The 18363-nt window shown below is 47.6% G+C and overlaps 1 protein-coding gene across 6 annotated transcripts in view; it reads left to right on the forward strand.

Moving 5' to 3' along the window:
- Positions 1-17075, forward strand: part of LOC117185828 (high affinity cAMP-specific and IBMX-insensitive 3',5'-cyclic phosphodiesterase 8-like) — a 35409-nt gene extending 18334 nt beyond the window's left edge. Inside the window, exons 1-17 of one of the 6 annotated variants that reach the window (XM_033398768.1) lie at positions 3555-3947; positions 5413-5537; positions 7787-7843; positions 7953-8158; positions 8342-8401; positions 8493-8547; positions 9752-9850; positions 10422-10532; positions 10651-10820; positions 10909-11119; positions 14221-14388; positions 14450-14548; positions 14633-14881; positions 14978-15200; positions 15275-15432; positions 15501-15771; positions 15846-17075. In XM_033398768.1, the coding sequence (XP_033254659.1) occupies positions 3596-3947; positions 5413-5537; positions 7787-7843; positions 7953-8158; positions 8342-8401; positions 8493-8547; positions 9752-9850; positions 10422-10532; positions 10651-10820; positions 10909-11119; positions 14221-14388; positions 14450-14548; positions 14633-14881; positions 14978-15200; positions 15275-15432; positions 15501-15771; positions 15846-15988 (2757 nt within the window). In that variant the 5' untranslated portion in view covers positions 3555-3595 and the 3' untranslated portion in view covers positions 15989-17075. Of the gene's footprint in view, positions 1-3554; positions 3948-5412; positions 5538-6307; positions 7180-7786; positions 7844-7952; positions 8159-8341; positions 8402-8492; positions 8548-9751; positions 9851-10421; positions 10533-10650; positions 10821-10908; positions 11243-14220; positions 14389-14449; positions 14549-14632; positions 14882-14977; positions 15201-15274; positions 15433-15500; positions 15772-15845 lie in introns of those variants that run through there. The other 5 variants (XM_033398767.1, XM_033398766.1, XM_033398765.1 and 2 more) reach the window with 5 other exon arrangements.
- The last annotated feature ends 1288 nt before the right edge of the window (positions 17076-18363 follow it).

Genomic DNA, 18363 nt, shown 5'->3' on the forward strand with positions numbered 1-18363 from the left:
AGCCCGGACAGGGGCTGCACGAGGGTGGCGAAGTCGGGCACGAACCTCCGGTACCATGAGGCCACTCCCAAGTACTGTCTCAGCTCCTTGACATTTGTCGGCGGTTTCAATTCGGCTATGGCTGCGACTTTCTCGGGGTCTGTACATATCCCCTCGCCGGTCACCTTGTGGCCTAGATACCGCAGCTCTTTCCTAAAGAACTCGCACTTGTCTGCGTTCAGCCGCAGGTTCGCCAAGCGCAGCCGTCGAAACACCTCTTTCAGGTTTCTTCGGTGTTCTTCCTCTGTTCGCCCGATGACCACTATGTCATCCTGGTACGCGAACGCGTGCGGCATCATTTCTGGCCCAATCACTTGGTCTAACGCCCGTTGAAAGGTGGCCGACGCGGAGTGTAACCCAAACGGCATCACCTTCCATTGGTATAGCCCCTTTCCGGGCACCGTGAACGCCGTGATCGGCCGGCTGCTCTCGGCCAGGGTGATCTGCCAATATCCATCCTTCAGATCTAGGCTACTTATGAATTTCGCTTCCCGCAATTGATCGAGGATGTAATCGATCCTGGGCATTGGGTACGCGTCCTTTACTGATCTCGCGTTAACTTGACGAAAGTCCACGCACAATCTCCATTTGCCATTTTTCTTCTTTACCATCACTATAGGCGAACTGTAGGGGCTCTTTGACGGCTCTATGCATCCCATTTCTAATAGTTCGTCCACTTTCGGGATAATCTCGGCCTGCATTTTGGGGTTCTTCGGGTAATATCTTTGCTTAATCGGTTGCGGGTCACTCATGGTGATTGTGTGCACCGCCACATTAGACACCCCCTCGATCTTGGAAAATGCCTCTAACTCTCGGGCTAAGAATTCCTCCACTGGCTCTTCCCTCGCCCCCTCATTCTGCCTCATGCCCGCTGACACCCCTCTGGCGGCCATTCTTAGGGTCGTGTCCGTTTCGTTGTCGGACTCCGGAGCCGTGTCTCCAGCTTCGGCCTTCGCCACGGACAGTCTTTCCTCCTGGTCTCCTCGTTCCCGATCTTGGGCAGGGATCACCACCCTGTGCCCTGCACAGGTCACCACTGCCCCGACCGCGCGGAGAAAATCCCATCCCAACACTAACTCATCAATCACACCCGGCAATACGAGTAGCACCATTGGGATCTCCTTGTTCCCAAAGCATACCTTCGTTTCAATCTGGCACGTGACCTCCTGGCTATGGCCATCCGCCAACCTCACCCTTTTCCTTGCCGCCGCCTCCCGGCCTTCACCCTTTAGTCGGTCCGCCAGCTCGCGGCTCACGAAACTGCTGGTAGCTCCTGTATCCACCGTGGCTTGCAGCTCCAGGCCCGCGACCTCCACTACTGCAGATAACTGTTCCTCCTCGCTGGTCAGCCTGCCGACTAGGCTTGAGGGACCGTTTCTTGCGACCCTGGCACGGCCCTCCGAGGCGTGGGTCGCGGGGCGTTTCCCGTCTTCCTGCAGCATTGCCATGCCGAGATGCCCACTTTTCCGCATCTCCAGCAGTAGGTGAGAGGTCGGCCGTTGCACTCCCGGCTCCAATGATCCGCGCTCCCACACCTTCGGCACGCCTGGGCCGGATTCTTGACATATCCGTTCTCGATATTGCCGTTGGTCGGTGTCGGCATAATGACACGCGCTCCCCTCTCCTCCCGTGCTGCTCCGTCCAGCGGGCCGTCCTTGCATCGCCGACATGCCGTCGTCTCGACTGGCTTGTGGAAGGAATTCGCTGCCCGGGCTTTCACGGTTGGATTCTCCCGTTGGAACTCTAGGCGGTCCCTCTCCAACGCCTCGAACTCGTCTGCCAGTTCCATCATGGTGTCGAGGTCCTTGCACCGGTGCGGCCTCATATACGCTCTCAGATCGGGCATGCTATTCTCACGAATCAGCTCCGTCTGCTCCTCTTGGGGACATTTCAGGGGTCGCATAAGTGTCTGCATCTCTACCATATACTCTTTGAATGGCTCGCCCCATTTCTGTTTCCGCATCCTCACTTCCTGCAGCAACTTCTCAAAGTATCCCCGCGGCAGAAAGTAAGCCTGGAAGCTCGACGAGAACTCTTTCCACGTTCTCCACTGTCGATTGTTCGCTACGAACCACATCAGCGCCCGCCCTTTTAGCAGCTCCGGCATCGCCCTTGGGATCAGATCCGGATCCAGACCGTACGTCTCGGCGGACCACTCGACCTGCTCCAAGAACTCGAGAGGCTTCGTCGTCCCGTCGAACCGGAACGACCACTCTCTCACCTGTTTCGCCACTCTAGCGTAGTCCAGGTGTGCTGACCGTATGGTGGCTGGTTCGGTTCTCCCTCTTTCGATCTCTCGGCTTCGATCCCTTCCTTGGTGGCGGGGCCTGCTAGGCGTCCCTGTGTGCGAGCGTTCCGGTATTGGCACTGAGAGACTCGCGATCAATTCTCTCTGTATGTAGACTGGGGACCTCCACAGCGCCGCCGCGGCTGCGCCGGGTGGGGGTGCCAGGTGCTCGTACGCGGCTTGTTTGTCGTTGTAGGCCTTTTTCCGTGGAGAAGTGATCGCGCGCGCACGTTGAAACCCCGCCGAAACGTAAAAGTAATACCCGGTACGGTTCGAAGAAGTGCAGTGAAGTGAATAGCAACAGGAAGACAGGCCCCGCCTGCCCCCAGAGTGAGTATAAGTTAAGAGGTGATCCACAGTTGCCGGCGGAAGCTAAGAGGGGAGTGCGAGACGTAGAGTGCGGATTTGCGTGGCGGGCCAAAGCAATAGCGGAGGTCAAACTGCCCCAATCAATAGCCTCAACGCTGCCACACCCGACGAGAGCCCGCGCGTGGTGGAGATCCATAGATAAGCTGAATTGTAGCATCTAGCCCTAAGTCCTAATATAAGTACGAATAAAGAGAGATTCGATTAAAGAAAAGGAAGGTCTTATCATTTGTCGTTGGGGGCAACAATAAAAATACGTTGCGACGAATCGGCCGCTGAGCGAGCCCAGCAACGTAACGGACCTGCTTCTTGGTTCGCTTGAGTTTGGATGGATATGGCATGGATGGATATGGCATGGATGGATATGGCAGAGGATTGGAGCGGAGTGGAGTGGAGTGGCGGCTCGAGCCTGTTGCTGGCGACGTCAGCAGGCTGTGTGGCAGGCGGCTGCTGTTCCCTGCTTTTATCTAAGCAATTTATCGATTTTCGTTTAGATTACAACGCGTGTACCGCCACCCCCCCCCTGGATAGTTTTTTGTTTATGCCCCATTCAGCTGTATGTACATATCGAATATATTCTCATATAGTATGAAAAATACATATCTTTCGGGCAGGAGTTCTCGCATGCATGTGGAGCAGTTTATCATTACGCACTAATTGTGCGAAATCAATGCCACACAGACAGATAAACGAACGGATAAAGCGGCAACAAAACAACATACAAAACAATACTAGTGCACATAGATGACAATTAACATAATGCCACGAAAATAATCAAAATTTGTGTGTTTGTTCATTTGCAAACTACCCACAAAAAAACAAAAACGAAAACCACCCAAATAACCATTCAACCCGACCGTCGAGCGTCGGGAAAGTCGAGTCGGGAAAGACAGGGAATAAACAATGATAATTTCCAGTCAGCCAAACTTGGCTGGAAGCACGCCTACAACCACTGCCACCTCCCCAGTACCAGTACCAGTACCAGCAACAGTACTCGTACCCGCCTTGGTCAGTGGCGCCCACACAAGTGAAGAAAGTGTTGAGAGTGCCAGTGCCCCAAGCGGTTGCAATTGTGTGGGGCCAGCGGGTGTGGGTGTGGGTGTGCATGTGAAGGTGGATGTGGATGGGCCAGTGGGCGTGGGGGCCAGACAAATGCCAGCCATGGAGGCAACAACAAAAACAACAACAACAGCAACAGCAGAAGGCAGCAGAGATTCATTAACGCGTCCGGCCTCCGAGTCCGAGCTGGCTGTGGGTAAGGTTCTTCTACGGTTCTACTGTTGGGCCCCTGCCCTCTCTATCTCTCTCTCTCTCTTCAGGGGTTAAAGTTGAGGTTGATGATGCGGTTAACAAGCGTGTGCCCGGAGGATCTCTGTAGTATTGCCGTGTGTGGGTTGGATGTTAGTTGTCTGTTTTCCCAGCATAACCCTGAAAAGTTGTGTCTCGGGTTGGCTGCTAAATTTCTGCTTCACATAGTTGGTTTTCGGCAATTAAATATTACGAGCGAAATTTGTGCATCCCATCAAGTGTTGCGTAAATTGTTTTAGCAAATTCCCAGAAATATTCTCAACCGAAATTCTGCACTAGCATATAGCTTCACTCGAGTTTACGTACATATATTAGAAAAGTTATTCGAAACTGTAAAATTTGATATGATTAGCATTTCATTTCATTCTACAGTTAAAAACATTCCCTTCAATTTTCGGGGAACCTTTTTGGGGCCAAAACATTGTTTATGAAAGTTTCAAGGAACCGCAGAATTTTAATTTCCTTTTAGCTTAAGGAATGCTGAGGCTGGAATGTGTTCCCTTATATGATTTCTTAATATATTTACACGATTTCTGGGGCATTATAGCTTAAATGGGAAATCCCATAATAAAGTAGTTGTCTGTCTGGAGGTGCGGCTTGTCCGCATACGAACGATGGTCGAATCGAGGAAGAGAGTTTGTTCAAGGAGCTATTCCCCAAAAGATATCCTTAGTTTTTATTGATTGAGTTATCTTTTAGTCTTCCGTCTAACAGTTGAACAGAAATGGTTTAAATTTGCATTTACCTCTTGATTCCTATAAGTAATAACGAACATGATAAATTGACTTGATGAATATTGTATAGACATAAGTGAAACTTTCCCTGGTAAATTATATTCCACGCAAGGATACTCTGAGCTTCGACTGAGCTTGAAGTTCCCCTTCAGTCCCACTCTCGTCTTGGGTTTCTCATTAAATGAAATACAATTTGTGCGGCTTAGTTCCCACTCGGGTTTCTGGCACTTCTCTCGAGCTGCCGTCAGTGACAGAGATAGAAACCTGCCCTGACCCCAAGGATCCGGTACTCTTTGGGGCCTCAGATCTGCCCGTGCCCATGCCCGTGCCCGTACGTGTGGCTATGTAGTGAGCCTTTTTGTGCATGTGTGTTGTATGTGTGTGAGAAAGTGGGCCTTCCTTCGGTTTATAAAATGTTTTTGAAATGCCAACGCTTATAATTAAATAAAACGTGCAACAAGAGAAATTAATGGGCGTGCGTGTGGTTGTCACTGTCCCCCTGTCCTGCTGTCCTGCTGTCTCTGTGTGTGGGAATTTGTGTGGTGTACATTCATCTTGATTGTGTGCGTGCGGGCAGTCCAAAAGTATGCAGCACTTTCCCTGTCTGCAAAACGACCCGAAATGTAGCGTCGCATGTCTATAGCTCTCATCTTAAACTCTTTTTCTTATACCCTACAGGCACCGTCACTGGCACATCGGGCACCAGTTCATCCGGTGGCGGCGGTAACAATCGGCCAGGTCATCAAAAGTCATCGCTCGCCCTCGCCCTCACCCCCGAGGATGACCCAATGGATGTGTATCAGGTGAGTCGTTTGTCCGTCCCCCTTCGCATTTCCATATCCACCTAAGGATCCACTGGATCCAAAGAGAGGTGGCTAGGCACGGTAAGTTGGGGACCGCATGGCTGTTACGTCTTTTGATAAGATCTTATCTTATCAGAACTCGGTATATGGCAGCAGAGAGCAATACGGAGCGGAGAGCATGGCAAAGTGTTGCGCTTTTCGCTCTACATTCCGCTTTAAATAGCCGCTCACCCATACCAGAGCACTATTATATGCATGCCGGAATGTGTGTGTGTTTCGCTTATAAACAATAGGCTACCAGAGAAATCAAATCAATTAACATTGAAGGTGGGAAATCAAAAAGCAAAGAAAGAAAAAAAGATTATACCCCGTCGCTGTCGATCGTTTTCAGTTGGATGTTTGAGCGTCGCCGAGTCGCGTTTCGACCGCAAATCAAAAAACTGTGAATTACTACGTGCCACCTAGAATTGATTGAGATTTGGATACAAATATACACAGATACCATCACGGATAGAGATAGAGATAGAGAAAGAAATACAGATACGATCGCGATTGTCGCATGGAAAATGCCAGGGCCTGGATCGCGTCTGTGTCTGTTCAGGCTTATGCAAACAACTTGTTATTGATCTAAGACATTGGACCGCTCAAGTGCTTAGCGTAATTGTCATTGTTATATTGTCATAGTTATTGCCATTGCGATTCCGATTGCGGCACAGTGAGTGAGTGACTGAGTGAGTGACTCCGAGTGTCGTCCGAGTGTCGTCTGAGTGCAGTTTTATAATTAGCTGAAATGCGCAATTGCTTGCCAAAACTCACGAATGTCTTTCGCCGCAAATCCTCCGCGAAATCGTCGGCAACTGGCAACCGTGCAAATCATTCGAATGATTGCCTCTCCGACAGCGACTCGGAGCAGTACACTGCGGTGGCCATGTCTGGCAGGGCTTTAGCCATTCCGTCGCCGCAGTCCGATCAGCCGCACGATAATAATAATAAGAGACCACCGCACACGGATGGCGATAGCAGCTATAGCCGGCTGATAAGTGGCTCGCACTTGGAGACAGTGGCAGTGGCGCCAAATGTCCGCATCCGTACGATGGACGAAAGCTCCTTTACGGAAATGAGAGTGGAAGCGATTTCGGGGCAGGCTCCCGGTCCTACTTCCGGTCCTACTCCCGGTCCAGCGCGGCTTTCTGTACCAATTCCCGGGCGTAATTCGAGCAAAACGCCCGAGGAAATGGAACTGGAATATGAGGCGAATGTGAAGGCCGAAAGCGGAGACATTGTGACACCCCTTCGCCGCAACACCACCCCCACCGGCACGAGGCCGCACAGTATGGCCCTGAACGGGGGACGCAGTGCGTTGCTGCAGCCGGAAATAGTCGAGGCCATACGCAATTTAGACGTCCAGGGGCTCTTTTTCAACAATCTCGCAATGGAGGACAGGGACGCTGAGTCGGACTCCCAGTGTCATGAAGATGCTGTGGTACTACGGCGCAAGGTCGCCGGCCTGGAACGCAAATCCTGCAGCCTCTACGAGCGGCGTATGCCCAAGATGCCGAAGCTCCATCTGATGGTAGCAGGAAAAATGCCGCAACCGCAACAGCAGCCCGAAGATGATGATGATGAGTACAAAGTTTTTCAGGTAGCTTACAGGTGCAAGAAAAGAAATGGAACAGAAACCCCAATCCTATCCGTTTGAAGTTGCGGGAAATTTCTGGGAAATGTTGCTTGTACATTTTCATTCCCTTAACTGACATGGAGCTCATCCCGCGTCTGTCTCACGGCAAATCCCTGCCTTTCGCATATCGTATTAAAAAGCAGCACAAAGCAGACATCTGTACAGCCAGTCACAGAGTTTGAAATCAGAGCCAGCGATTTTATTTTAATTTATCATCATTTAAGCGACACGAGCGTCACACACGCATTGTACGCGTATCTGCCAGATACACAGAGCACACACACACACACACAGATCCACAACATACACAACATGACGGTGAGGCGGACAAACGGACAGGCACGGACAGGCAGTGGGGAATGAAGCGAAGCCAGGTTAAGCCCTCTTATTTTGATGGAAAATCCAGAGAAGCTGTAGATTTTTATTTAATTTTACACGTTGTTTCACCTGTCCTCCCGGCACTCAACTGTCGCCCTCTCTCTCTCTCTCTCTCTCTCTCTCTCTCTCTCTCTCTCTCTCTCTCTCTCTCTCTCTCTCTCTCGCTCACTGACATCTCTACTTTTCTTTGCAGCGAAATCTCATGGACTTGAAATATCCAACCGTGCTACCACCGAATCCTCAACTTAAGGTAAGCGAAAGCTCTACTCCAGCCAGACTTGCCCCATTCAATCAATGCAATGGCTGTCCCGTCCCTTCCCGTCCCTTCTTCTACTTCCATCTCCGTTTCCGTTTTCCAGGCTCTTTTAGTTTTCCACAAATCGGATAGCATCTGTGAGGCGGTCGCCTCCGCCTGCCAGCGCAACCAGCTGGACGTAACGATGGTCAAGTCGAAGGAGGAGGCCCTGGACACGCTCCAGAAGTCGTATGCCACCGCCCAATGCTACCATCTAATCATAATTGATGCGCGCTCCTCGAAAAATCTAGATGCCGAGCATATTGCAAGGTAAGATATGCGGTTCGGGTTCGGTTCGGCAACCAAAAATATATCTACATGAGTTGGGTCTCTCTCTCGTCTTAGGGGCTGCTCAAGTTTATATAAGTTTGGTCGAAAAGTTTTCCCAACTTTTTCATTTTGATAAACCTTACACTTTGCTATAAAACTTGCTTCTCTCTCTCTCCTCATCAGAACAATACGTCATACACATGGACACCATTTAACAACAATAATTGCCGTCTGCAAGAAGAGGTAAGTGGCAAGAACACGCCTAGCCATGCCCTGGCAGTTACTCAATCAACTTCGTCTGCTGGAGCCTTAAATAACGAACGACTCTTTGCAGTTTCTTCGAAAAGGATGATGTGCTAATTGCTATATTGGACGCTGGCGTTAATAGAGTAAGTTTCCTGTTAATTGGGCCTTCGGCAGCTTAAAAAGAGACCAAAACGAGGGGGAACGTTGTGAGTTGCTGCGGACACCGCAACTCTACATTTATACCCGATACTTAGTCAGTATGGCTCTCCTCCGGCAGACGCCGCTAATATTGAACGACACGACAAAGAGTGCGTGCCAAAGAGACAGAAAATCAGTCTGAGCGTGACGTCGGGCGCTGCGTAGCCAGTGCAAATTGATTATTTCCTTTTGGGTATAAAAATGATCCGATCTGATCCAGATTCAGCAGTCTGATAGATATTATCATTATCTATGATTCTGCGTTTTTAGTTTTCTCGAATCTCCAATATTGAGGATGCAACAGATTTTCGTTCTTTGTGGGGGCGGAAAGGGGTGGGGCGAAATTCTGAGATATACGTTTTATAGTGAGATCTAACAGAAGTGCGGATACCAAATTTGGTTTCTATAGCCTTAATAGTCTCTGAGATTTGTGGATGCCCCAGATTTTCGTCCTTTGCGGGGGCGGAAGGGGGTGTGCCGAAATTTGGACACGAAACGGTCAAGGTCCGATATCACAGGAGTGTGGATACCAAATTTGGTTGCTCTGGCTCTTATACGTTCTGAGATCCTTGAACTCATATTTTGCAATTGGCAAAACCGACCATGAAACCTGTGTGTTAGAGAGAGACAGAGCGAGAAAGAATGAAATTGTTTTCTTGATTCTGGCTATAATAATTATACGATCTGGTTGAGATTTTACACTCTAGAACATATAGTCATCCTCTACGATTCCGCGTTTTTGGCTTTATCTTATCTTTAAAAATGTGGATGCCACAGATTTTCGTTCTTTGTGGGGGCGGAAGTGGGCGGGTCGAAGTTTTGAAATATTTTTGTAGCAGGGACATATCACAGAAGTCTGGATACAAAACATCGTTGCTCTAGCTCTTATAGTCTTTGAGCACTAGGCGCTGAAGGGGACGGACAGACGGACAGACGGACGGACGGACAGACGGACAGACAGACATGGCTCAATCGACTCGGCTATTGATGCTGATCAAGAATATATATACTTTATGGGGTCGGAAACGATTCCTTCTGGACGTTACACACATCCACTTTTACCACAAATCTAATATAACCCGATACTCAAAATGAGTAACGAGAAACATACTATATACCAGATGCTCATCGGTGTCTATTATTCCACAGTGCGTAGCCGAGACGACAAACCTGGCCATGTGCAGTGTGGAGCTGAAGCAAATACTGCACTCGATCATACGGCCCCACAATGTCATGTCCACTCAACAGGTAATCAAGTTAATGTCCTTCTCCTTGGGGGTGCTTGACAGGGAATGCGCTCCCTCTGTCTCGTTCAGAAATTAATTCAATTAAATGGTCCAAGTGAAATTGTAAACCACAAGCTCAACGCAGAGCGCACTTCCTTCACTTGCTTTCCCGTCCTCAATGTAATACGCACCATATATACCCTGTAATCGTAGAGTAGATTAGAGTAGAGTGCAAACTACAGTATATTGTGCTGCTCTGGCTCGCATAAACCTTGTGGGTATCTGATTATACATACAAGAAACAAACGAAGATAAAGTTTTATTGGGAAAATAAAGCATGACGTCCTCCGTTTTTGGTAATCGATATAAGCTTTAAATTTATGGAACTACTGTTCAGTGGTTTTATGTTAATAGGACTCTGATCAAACGATTGACCAAATATAATCTTAATTAGATCAAAATAAGAATCAGAATAGTTCAGAAATAGTACTAAGTGGAAACAAACACAGAAATATCCCGGGTAGCCCATAGTCGCATCGTCCTGTATCTGCTCTCCATTGGCCCGCTAAAACTGTCCTTTGTATCTCCCACAGGCACTCTACACGGCACTGCATCGGCTAAAGGAGGTGGTCCTTATCACGGACGACGTGCTGCGAATACAGTACGCGAACCGTGCCACGGAACGTCTCCTCAACATGCGGCTGGTGAGTGGATGGGTTTTAGGTGCCAGCGCCGGCTGCTGCCGCCCCTCCTGTAGTTTTGTGCACTGTGTGCACTAGGTGCAATTGAGGCATTAATGGGATTTGCTTGTTTAACAAACAGGATGAAATCATTAGCAAGCCACTGGCGGACATTTTCGTGTCCGACCTGTCCACCATCAGCGAGCAGGGCAAGAGCATCAAAGAGTTCGATGGGATACTGACAGTGCGACGCAAGAACCAGGAGGGCATCCCCATGCACGTTCGCGTCGTCCTAGTGGCCTGCATCGGGAGGTGAGTTCGATGGTCGGTCCCTTCGCCACTCAGAGCATTAATTGGCAATCTGTCGTTTGCGTTGGGGACCTTTTTCTTTATGTTGCAGTGCGCCCACTCACTTGATTTTCAACTTTGATGTGCCCGGCGGACAGATGGACTTCATAGCCACGCTGCCGCAGCCAAAGGAGGCGCCACGCGGCTCCCTACACTCGGTGCGGCGCTGCAGCTTCGATGTGCGGTCCATTGCCTCGGACGGATTGCGGAGGACCAGCCTGGCCAAGCTCACATCCCTGCCGCTGGAGGCCCCAATCACTAAAGTATGACTCCGCTTTGTGCGCTTTCTGGGATTTGAATTGGTTTATGGCTACAACACGGAAATGCTTCTTGTGCCTATTAGATTGACCCCAAAAGGTCGTCCGTGCTTGTATCCGTGTGCGTGTGTATGTGTTTTTTTTTTTTTTTTTTTTTTTTTTTTTTTTTTTTGTTGTGTGACTACAGGAAAGCTTCATGCCGACTCAGCCGAAGCCGAAGTGAGGGACTCTAACCGCTCTAAAACCAACCACACCTATCCCGGATCCCGGCGGTACTGTCGCGAGATATTACTTCGCCGGGGGAGATGCCCGTAGGGCTCTTCTCTTAATAATCTCCTTTATCCTTTATCTCCTTGCATTGCGTGCTCTTTCTTCGCGACGCAGTTTGGTAGCCATAGTTACGGCCATGAATCTAATCGAGGCCCAGTTTCCTTCCGACTCCAGCAGGCATTCTGCCAGGTTTGACACCGCTGGCATTCTTCCAAGCTTGTTGCTTAGATCCTCTCGTTCTTGCCGAAATCTTGGACATTCGAAGAAGCAGTGCTCTGCGTCTTCGATGACCCCTGCGCAGACCACGCAGAAGGGGTCGTCCTCGTGCTTAAACCTATGCAGGTAGGCTTTAAAGCAACCGTGTCCTGTCAGCAGTTGTGTCAGGTGATACTCCACTTGTCCATGGCTACGGTTCAGCCAACTCTTCAGGTCTGGGATTAGCCTATGGGTCCATCGCCCTTTGCTGCTGTTATCCCACGAATCTTGCCATTGCAGGATTGTGCGCTGCCTTAAGGCACCTCTGGTGTCCTGGTCCGTAGTCCCCAGGGTTCGCTGTGCCCTGATTCCTGCGGCTTCTCTTGCCAGCAGATGGATGGGAATCATTCCTGCGACCACAAGTGCGGCGTCTTGGGATACCGTTCTGAATGCGCAACACACCCTCAGGGCACACAGCCTCTGGACTGCGTTGCATTCTCGGGCATATGTTTTATGCTTCATTGCATCAACCCATATTGGTGCAGCGTACATTAGCGTTGAGCCAACTACGCTCGCTAGTAGCTTTCGCCTTGGCTGTTTCGGGCCTCCGTTGTTGGCCATGATGCGGGATAGGGCCACTGCCGTCTTTCCTGCCTTGCTGCTTGCATACGCCATGTGATGCTTGAAGCTGAGTCTGTGGTCAATCATGACCCCCAGGTACTTCAGGCTTGGACTGGAGCTAATAGTGCAGTCTCCTACTCGGATCGTGACCGTCTCCACTACTTTCCTGCTGCTTATGAGCACCGCCTCCGTTTTGTGGGTGGCTAATGAGAGATCCCTCCCTGATAGCCATGTTCTGGCTCTCTCTACCGCGTCGTTGCAGATTTCTTCCGCCGCTTCTTTCTGTTTTGCCACTACGACTATTGCTATGTCGTCGGCAAAGCCTATCACCGTAGCGCCCATTGGCATATCCATCTTGAGGACTCCATCATACATGATGTTCCACAGCAGCGGGCCGAGGACCGATCCTTGGGGAACTCCTCCAGTGATTTGGTGCTCACGTGTCCCTTTATCCGTCTCATATATGAGCACTCGGTCTCTTAGGTAGTCCGCGATGATATTCTGCAGATACGGCGGTATTTGAAAGTTTCTCAATTCTTCTAGTATGTGATCCCAATTGGCAGAGTTGAATGCATTTTGGACATCGAGTGTTGCCACTATGCAATACTCTTTGGTCCCGTACATCCATCGGGTGCCATCGATAGCTCGCTTTGCTATCTCACATACCTCGCCGATTGCGTCCACCGTGGACCTGCCTTTGCGAAACCCGTGCTGTCTCGGTGAGAGCTGACGCGTTACTGCCTTCTCCAGCCTGGTGTGGATTATGCGCTCGAGGATCTTACCCACTGTGTCGAGCATGCAGAGTGGTCTATAGGATGATGGCTCCTCGGTCGGCTTGTTCCCCTTGGGTGCGTGTGTATGTGTGTTTGCGTGTGTGTGTGTGTCTGGTTTGTGTGGTGTCCTGGTGTCGTAGTGTCCTGTCATGCCTTGTGGCGCAGCAGCAGCAGCAAAAGCAATAGCATTAGCAACAATATTTGCACAAGAACACAAACCACACACATGCCGCACCACCCACCCGTGCCCGCCATCTACACACAAACACAGGCACACCGGCGATCAGAGCCACCAGAGAGCCGCCCCTAAATGCATTTTCAGAAGTATTTCGTTTGTGCTCTGTCCACAAATGTTTGCACTCACTCTGCTCTTAATTATCGAATCACTCAATCAATTTACGGTAATATAGTCTGCGAGGAAGCAAAACATTCCATTATCTTCCTCTATTCACTTCCTGCCCTGCCCCTGCCCCTGGCGCTGCAGCTGCAGCAGCATTGTGCTGCTATGCTTTTCTCTAATTATGCGAGTTCGACGTCATTGACGTGATGTTCGAGATGAGAGTGGCACTCACTCTCTTTCAAAGCAAAGTTTAAGGTAAATTACTACAAGGTGTCGGGCCCCGCTCTCGCGACAGCAGTTGTCAAAGCGCATGAAACCAAATTAGCTGCCATGAGAACGCTCTTTGCTGAGGCCTCACCTTTTATTGATACACTTTGAGATAAGCAGTTACTTTTCGGCTCTCTTTGAATAGCTTTTTGCTACCGCTGCGACAGTGAGAGAGTAAGAGCGCATAAGATTTTACTGCAAATGCATTTGCGGGCACCGTGTTTCCATGTTTCATCTCTCTGAAGCTCCCTAATTTGTCATCAAAAATTTCCGCCTACTAATCCCAAAAATCAACGCCAAACCGCAACCAAAACAACATTAATTGCACATCTAAAACAAAATTTTTTACATATATTCTCTTTTTATCTCTTATTTGTTATGTTCTCTTTTTTACTTTTATGTTTTGTGTACTCGAACAATGAACCGACTCATAAATACAAATATTAAAAAAAATAATGTACAAACTGTTCGTTCGCACGTTCGCTCGCTCGCTCGATTTGCTCGATGCGCGTCGCTAACCAAAAAAAAAAACCAAAAAATACAATAATAATAATAAAAAAAAAAAATTAAACTCAAAACCAACACAACAAAAAACAAATTAAAAAAAAAAAAAACCAACTGCGCACTCACTCGCACTTTAGATAATCAATTTACTATCACAAGTACAGGAGAATTGTTCGGCCGACGAGGCGCGGCTCATAGACAAGGTCTTGGAGTTCCTGAAGCGCGAGGGACTCTACAGTCCACAAATGAAGGAGATACGTACGGATGATCCCATAGCCACCGATCTAATTGGTGCCCTATTAACGGTAAGTGCAAATGTTCAAATAAAATTAAATAGATCTCGTGATAATCTCTTCCGATCTTCAGGGACCGAGCGTTTACTCCTCGCGGCGAAGCTCGAATGACTCCATCATACGCACAAGCAGTTCTACCCGAACTGCCACCATCGTGCCCGCCAAGATGAAGGTAAGTCGGAACCAGCTTGGGAATAAATACATATGTACATATGTGAATCATTTAGTAATCCACCCACCACCCACCCTCTTCCAGGCCAATCCCATAATAATGGAACTACTTGAAGAATCTCTCAGCTGGGACTTTGATATTTTCAAATTGGAAGAGATCACCGACTACCATCCGCTGCTCTACCTGGGGATGGAAATGTTCCGCCGTTTCGACGTCTTCGCCACCCTGAACATTGAGGAAAATGTGTGCAAGGCCTGGCTGGCCGTCATAGAGGCCCACTACCACAAATCGAACACCTATCACAATAGCACACATGCCGCCGATGTCATGCAGGTGCGTGTCTGTCTGGCCTTCTGGCCATCTGGCCCCTTCCCTCCAATTACCACTTATCTATGTTAATGCTATCAATACTGTATCGTTTATCTGCAGGCCACTGGGGCGTTTATCACGCAGCTGACCAACAAGGACATGATGGTCATGGATCGCATGGAGGAGGCCATGGCACTGATTGCGGCTGCTGCCCACGATATCGATCATCCTGGTCGCTCCTCGGCCTTTCTGTGTAACTCAAACAGCGCTCTGGCCATACTGTACAATGATCTTACGGTGCTGGAGAACCATCATGCCGCCATCACTTTCAAGCTAACTTTAGGTTAGGAAACCGAAACCGAAACCTCCATAAACAATATGGGATAGAAGGTATCTCTAAGAATCTCTTTCCTGCAGGCGACGATAAGATTAACATATTTAAGAACCTGGACAAGGAAACATACAAATCGGTGCGCAGCACCATTATTGACATGATATTGGCCACCGAGATGACGCGACACTTTGAGCACTTGGCCAAGTTTGTGAGCGTCTTTGGGGGCGAGGAGCCGCGCGAAGTAAGTGAATTTCCCCCTAGTATATGTATGGAATGTATGTATATAATGGAATCCATCATATCTCTTAGCATAACCCACAGTCGGATGAGGAGACAGCTATACTCATGCGCCGCATGCTCATCAAGGTGGCCGATGTCAGCAACCCGGCCCGGCCCATGCAGTTCTGCATCGAGTGGGCGCGGCGCATTGCCGAGGAGTACTTCATGCAGACGGACGAGGAGAAGCAGCGGCATTTGCCCATCGTTATGCCCATGTTCGATCGGGCCACATGCAGCATACCAAAGAGCCAGATCGGTTTCATCGAATACATCATACAGGACATGATGCATGCCTGGGAGAGTACGTATTGGATTTATCCTGTGTCTGCGGCCACTTGTTGAATGATCTCTCTCGCTTTCTCGTATCTTCAACAGGCTTCATTGACATGCCCCAGCTCATCACCTACATGCAGATCAACTACTCACAGTGGAAGAAGTACGACGAGCAGGGCGTGAACACATTGGCCGATGTTATGGCCATGCAGCCGCCGATGGTAAAGCTGGCTAATTCCAAATAGCATACGGCCTTCCGGAGATTATTCTCGGGTCTACTGAAGACACTGCCGGCCCAGGCGCCGGGCACATCCACAATTGGCGAGAATGAACTGGAGGATGCGCTCTAGTGACGGCGCAGGCGTTCCGCCCGTGGCCCCACCTGGCGGCGAAGTTACTCTGCATAATCCTCTCATTGTTGCTGTTGCCCCTCCACACACCTGGATCCAGATACATGTCCAGATCCATTTCCGCTCCATCTGTCATACATATCTCGGACTAACAGGAAGGCGTCGTATGGGTACAGAGGCAGGGGCAGTGCTCCAGTGCTGCCACGCAGTCAACAACACAACAAGTGGTGCCAAGCGGTGTCGCAAAGCAGAAAACAGAAACAAATACCTAACCTAACTAAAGCAAGTTTAAACATTTTTTGGGCTGGACTCAAAATTTAATGTTTAAGAAGCATCACAAAAGCGAAATCAATATAGAATCGTAAATGTATATCAAACATATGTAAATGTGAGTCTGTATGTGTGTGCGCGTATGTCCCCCGTACCACTGTATATGTGTATGTGCTTAGGGTAAAAAAACAAAAAAGAAAAACGCAAAAAACAAAAATAAAAATGAAAATGAAAAAAACCACCAAACAAACAAAATGCCACAGAAATTGGATCAAGAACGTAGGAACAATAGGGCGTGGCGTGCGCTCAAAAAGTACCTTTAAACGGTAAAACGGTGTAACAGTATAGCACAATAGCATCTTAGCGGAATCGGTATTAGTCGGTGCCGCGCAATCAGAAATAATCTAATCATATTTCTTTTCCATCTAGAAGACAATCTACATTAAGTTCTGCACTCAAAATTGTGTCTAAATAACTTAATCGTTGTCCAGATCAGAATCATAAACGAAACCCAGAACGGAGTTGAAAATGGAAATGGAGGGACTACTAAATATACTACTATGCTATATAAAATGGTATAACTATAAAAAAGAAACAAAAAAACTGATGAAAACCAATTCGAATCCACACTTGAGACATATGAAATTGTATGGGGCCCATTTTACTACCTACTAATTAACTAGTTACCTACTTTCCTAACAAAGTAAACACACAAAAAAAGGAGATCGAGGAACGAGAGAAACTTTCCTAACTAATATTATTAATGTTGTTTAGCTTTCTAGGCCCAAAATGTTTTACAATTAAGTGGAATCCTTTTTGAAATCTTTTTATCTAATTGACTGAACAAATTACATATATACATATATATATATATATATATACATACATAACTGTATAACTAATACGAGTCGATAATATGTTCTTGTTAAAATATACATACATACATATATATACATAAAATATACATATGCATATTTAATGTTGTTAATATGTGTGTTTAATTGTATGTTGTATTGGCGTAAATAAAATAAATTACAAACAGAATATACTGAAATAAAAAATACAAAATAGTGGAAACCAAGAAAAATAATTCGCAAAAATTGCGCATAGACATACATACAATATATAATACGATAAAACGCTAAACAATTCATGTGTTATATTAAATATTATATATAGATACGATACTATATGTTTCTGAACACACATACATATGATAAATCTTTACATACATACATACAACTCTGTATATTTGTTACTACATCTGTTTGCTCCTTGCAGGTTAAGGATTATAAATGTTAAGATTTAGTCAAATTTATTGTAAAAACAATTACAAATGAAAATAAACAACAACCCAAACAAAATGAAAAACAAAAACAAAATGCAAATAATACGAATAAAAATTAAAAAAAAAAGATTATCTAAAAAAAACTGCGAAAGGGAAATTTCGGGTCAAGGTTGGAACCAGTTTGTGAATGTTGGAATGCGCCTCAGGCCATTGTACGGTGGGATATTTTATCAATAAATTATATAATGAATGCTAGCGTCTGGCTCATTCATATTTCATTCAATAATGATCGTAAACATCCCACCATGCATTCAAAAAACCTGTTCTGCCCAACCGAAACAAGGTATTCTTCGAGGCGCGATTCGGTAAGAAACGAGTCCGGTTACGCGTGTGGATGTGGATACTAGTATTGTATTGTGTGTCAACGGAGCGAGGGGCTAATTGCATAATCTCATGAGTAAATTCGAGATGGTAGCGTGATCCAGGGATCAGTGGATCATTTGATGCTGAGCGTCTCCGTCAATCATATTTCATTTACTAATGATCATAAAACTAATCAATTCTTATGGCGCACACCGACTTCCACAATTGGAGAAGTTCAGCTTGATCTCAAGATCGTGCAAGTTCTTATATGTCTTTCCGCACTCACGATCGTGTCACCCGCCCATCATCAACCTACACAGGGGCGAGAAATTCTGCTCCGATCGCTTTT

This window comes from Drosophila miranda (assembly GCF_003369915.1).
Source record: "Drosophila miranda strain MSH22 chromosome Y unlocalized genomic scaffold, D.miranda_PacBio2.1 Contig_Y2_pilon, whole genome shotgun sequence".
Taxonomy (NCBI): Eukaryota; Metazoa; Arthropoda; class Insecta; order Diptera; family Drosophilidae; genus Drosophila; species Drosophila miranda.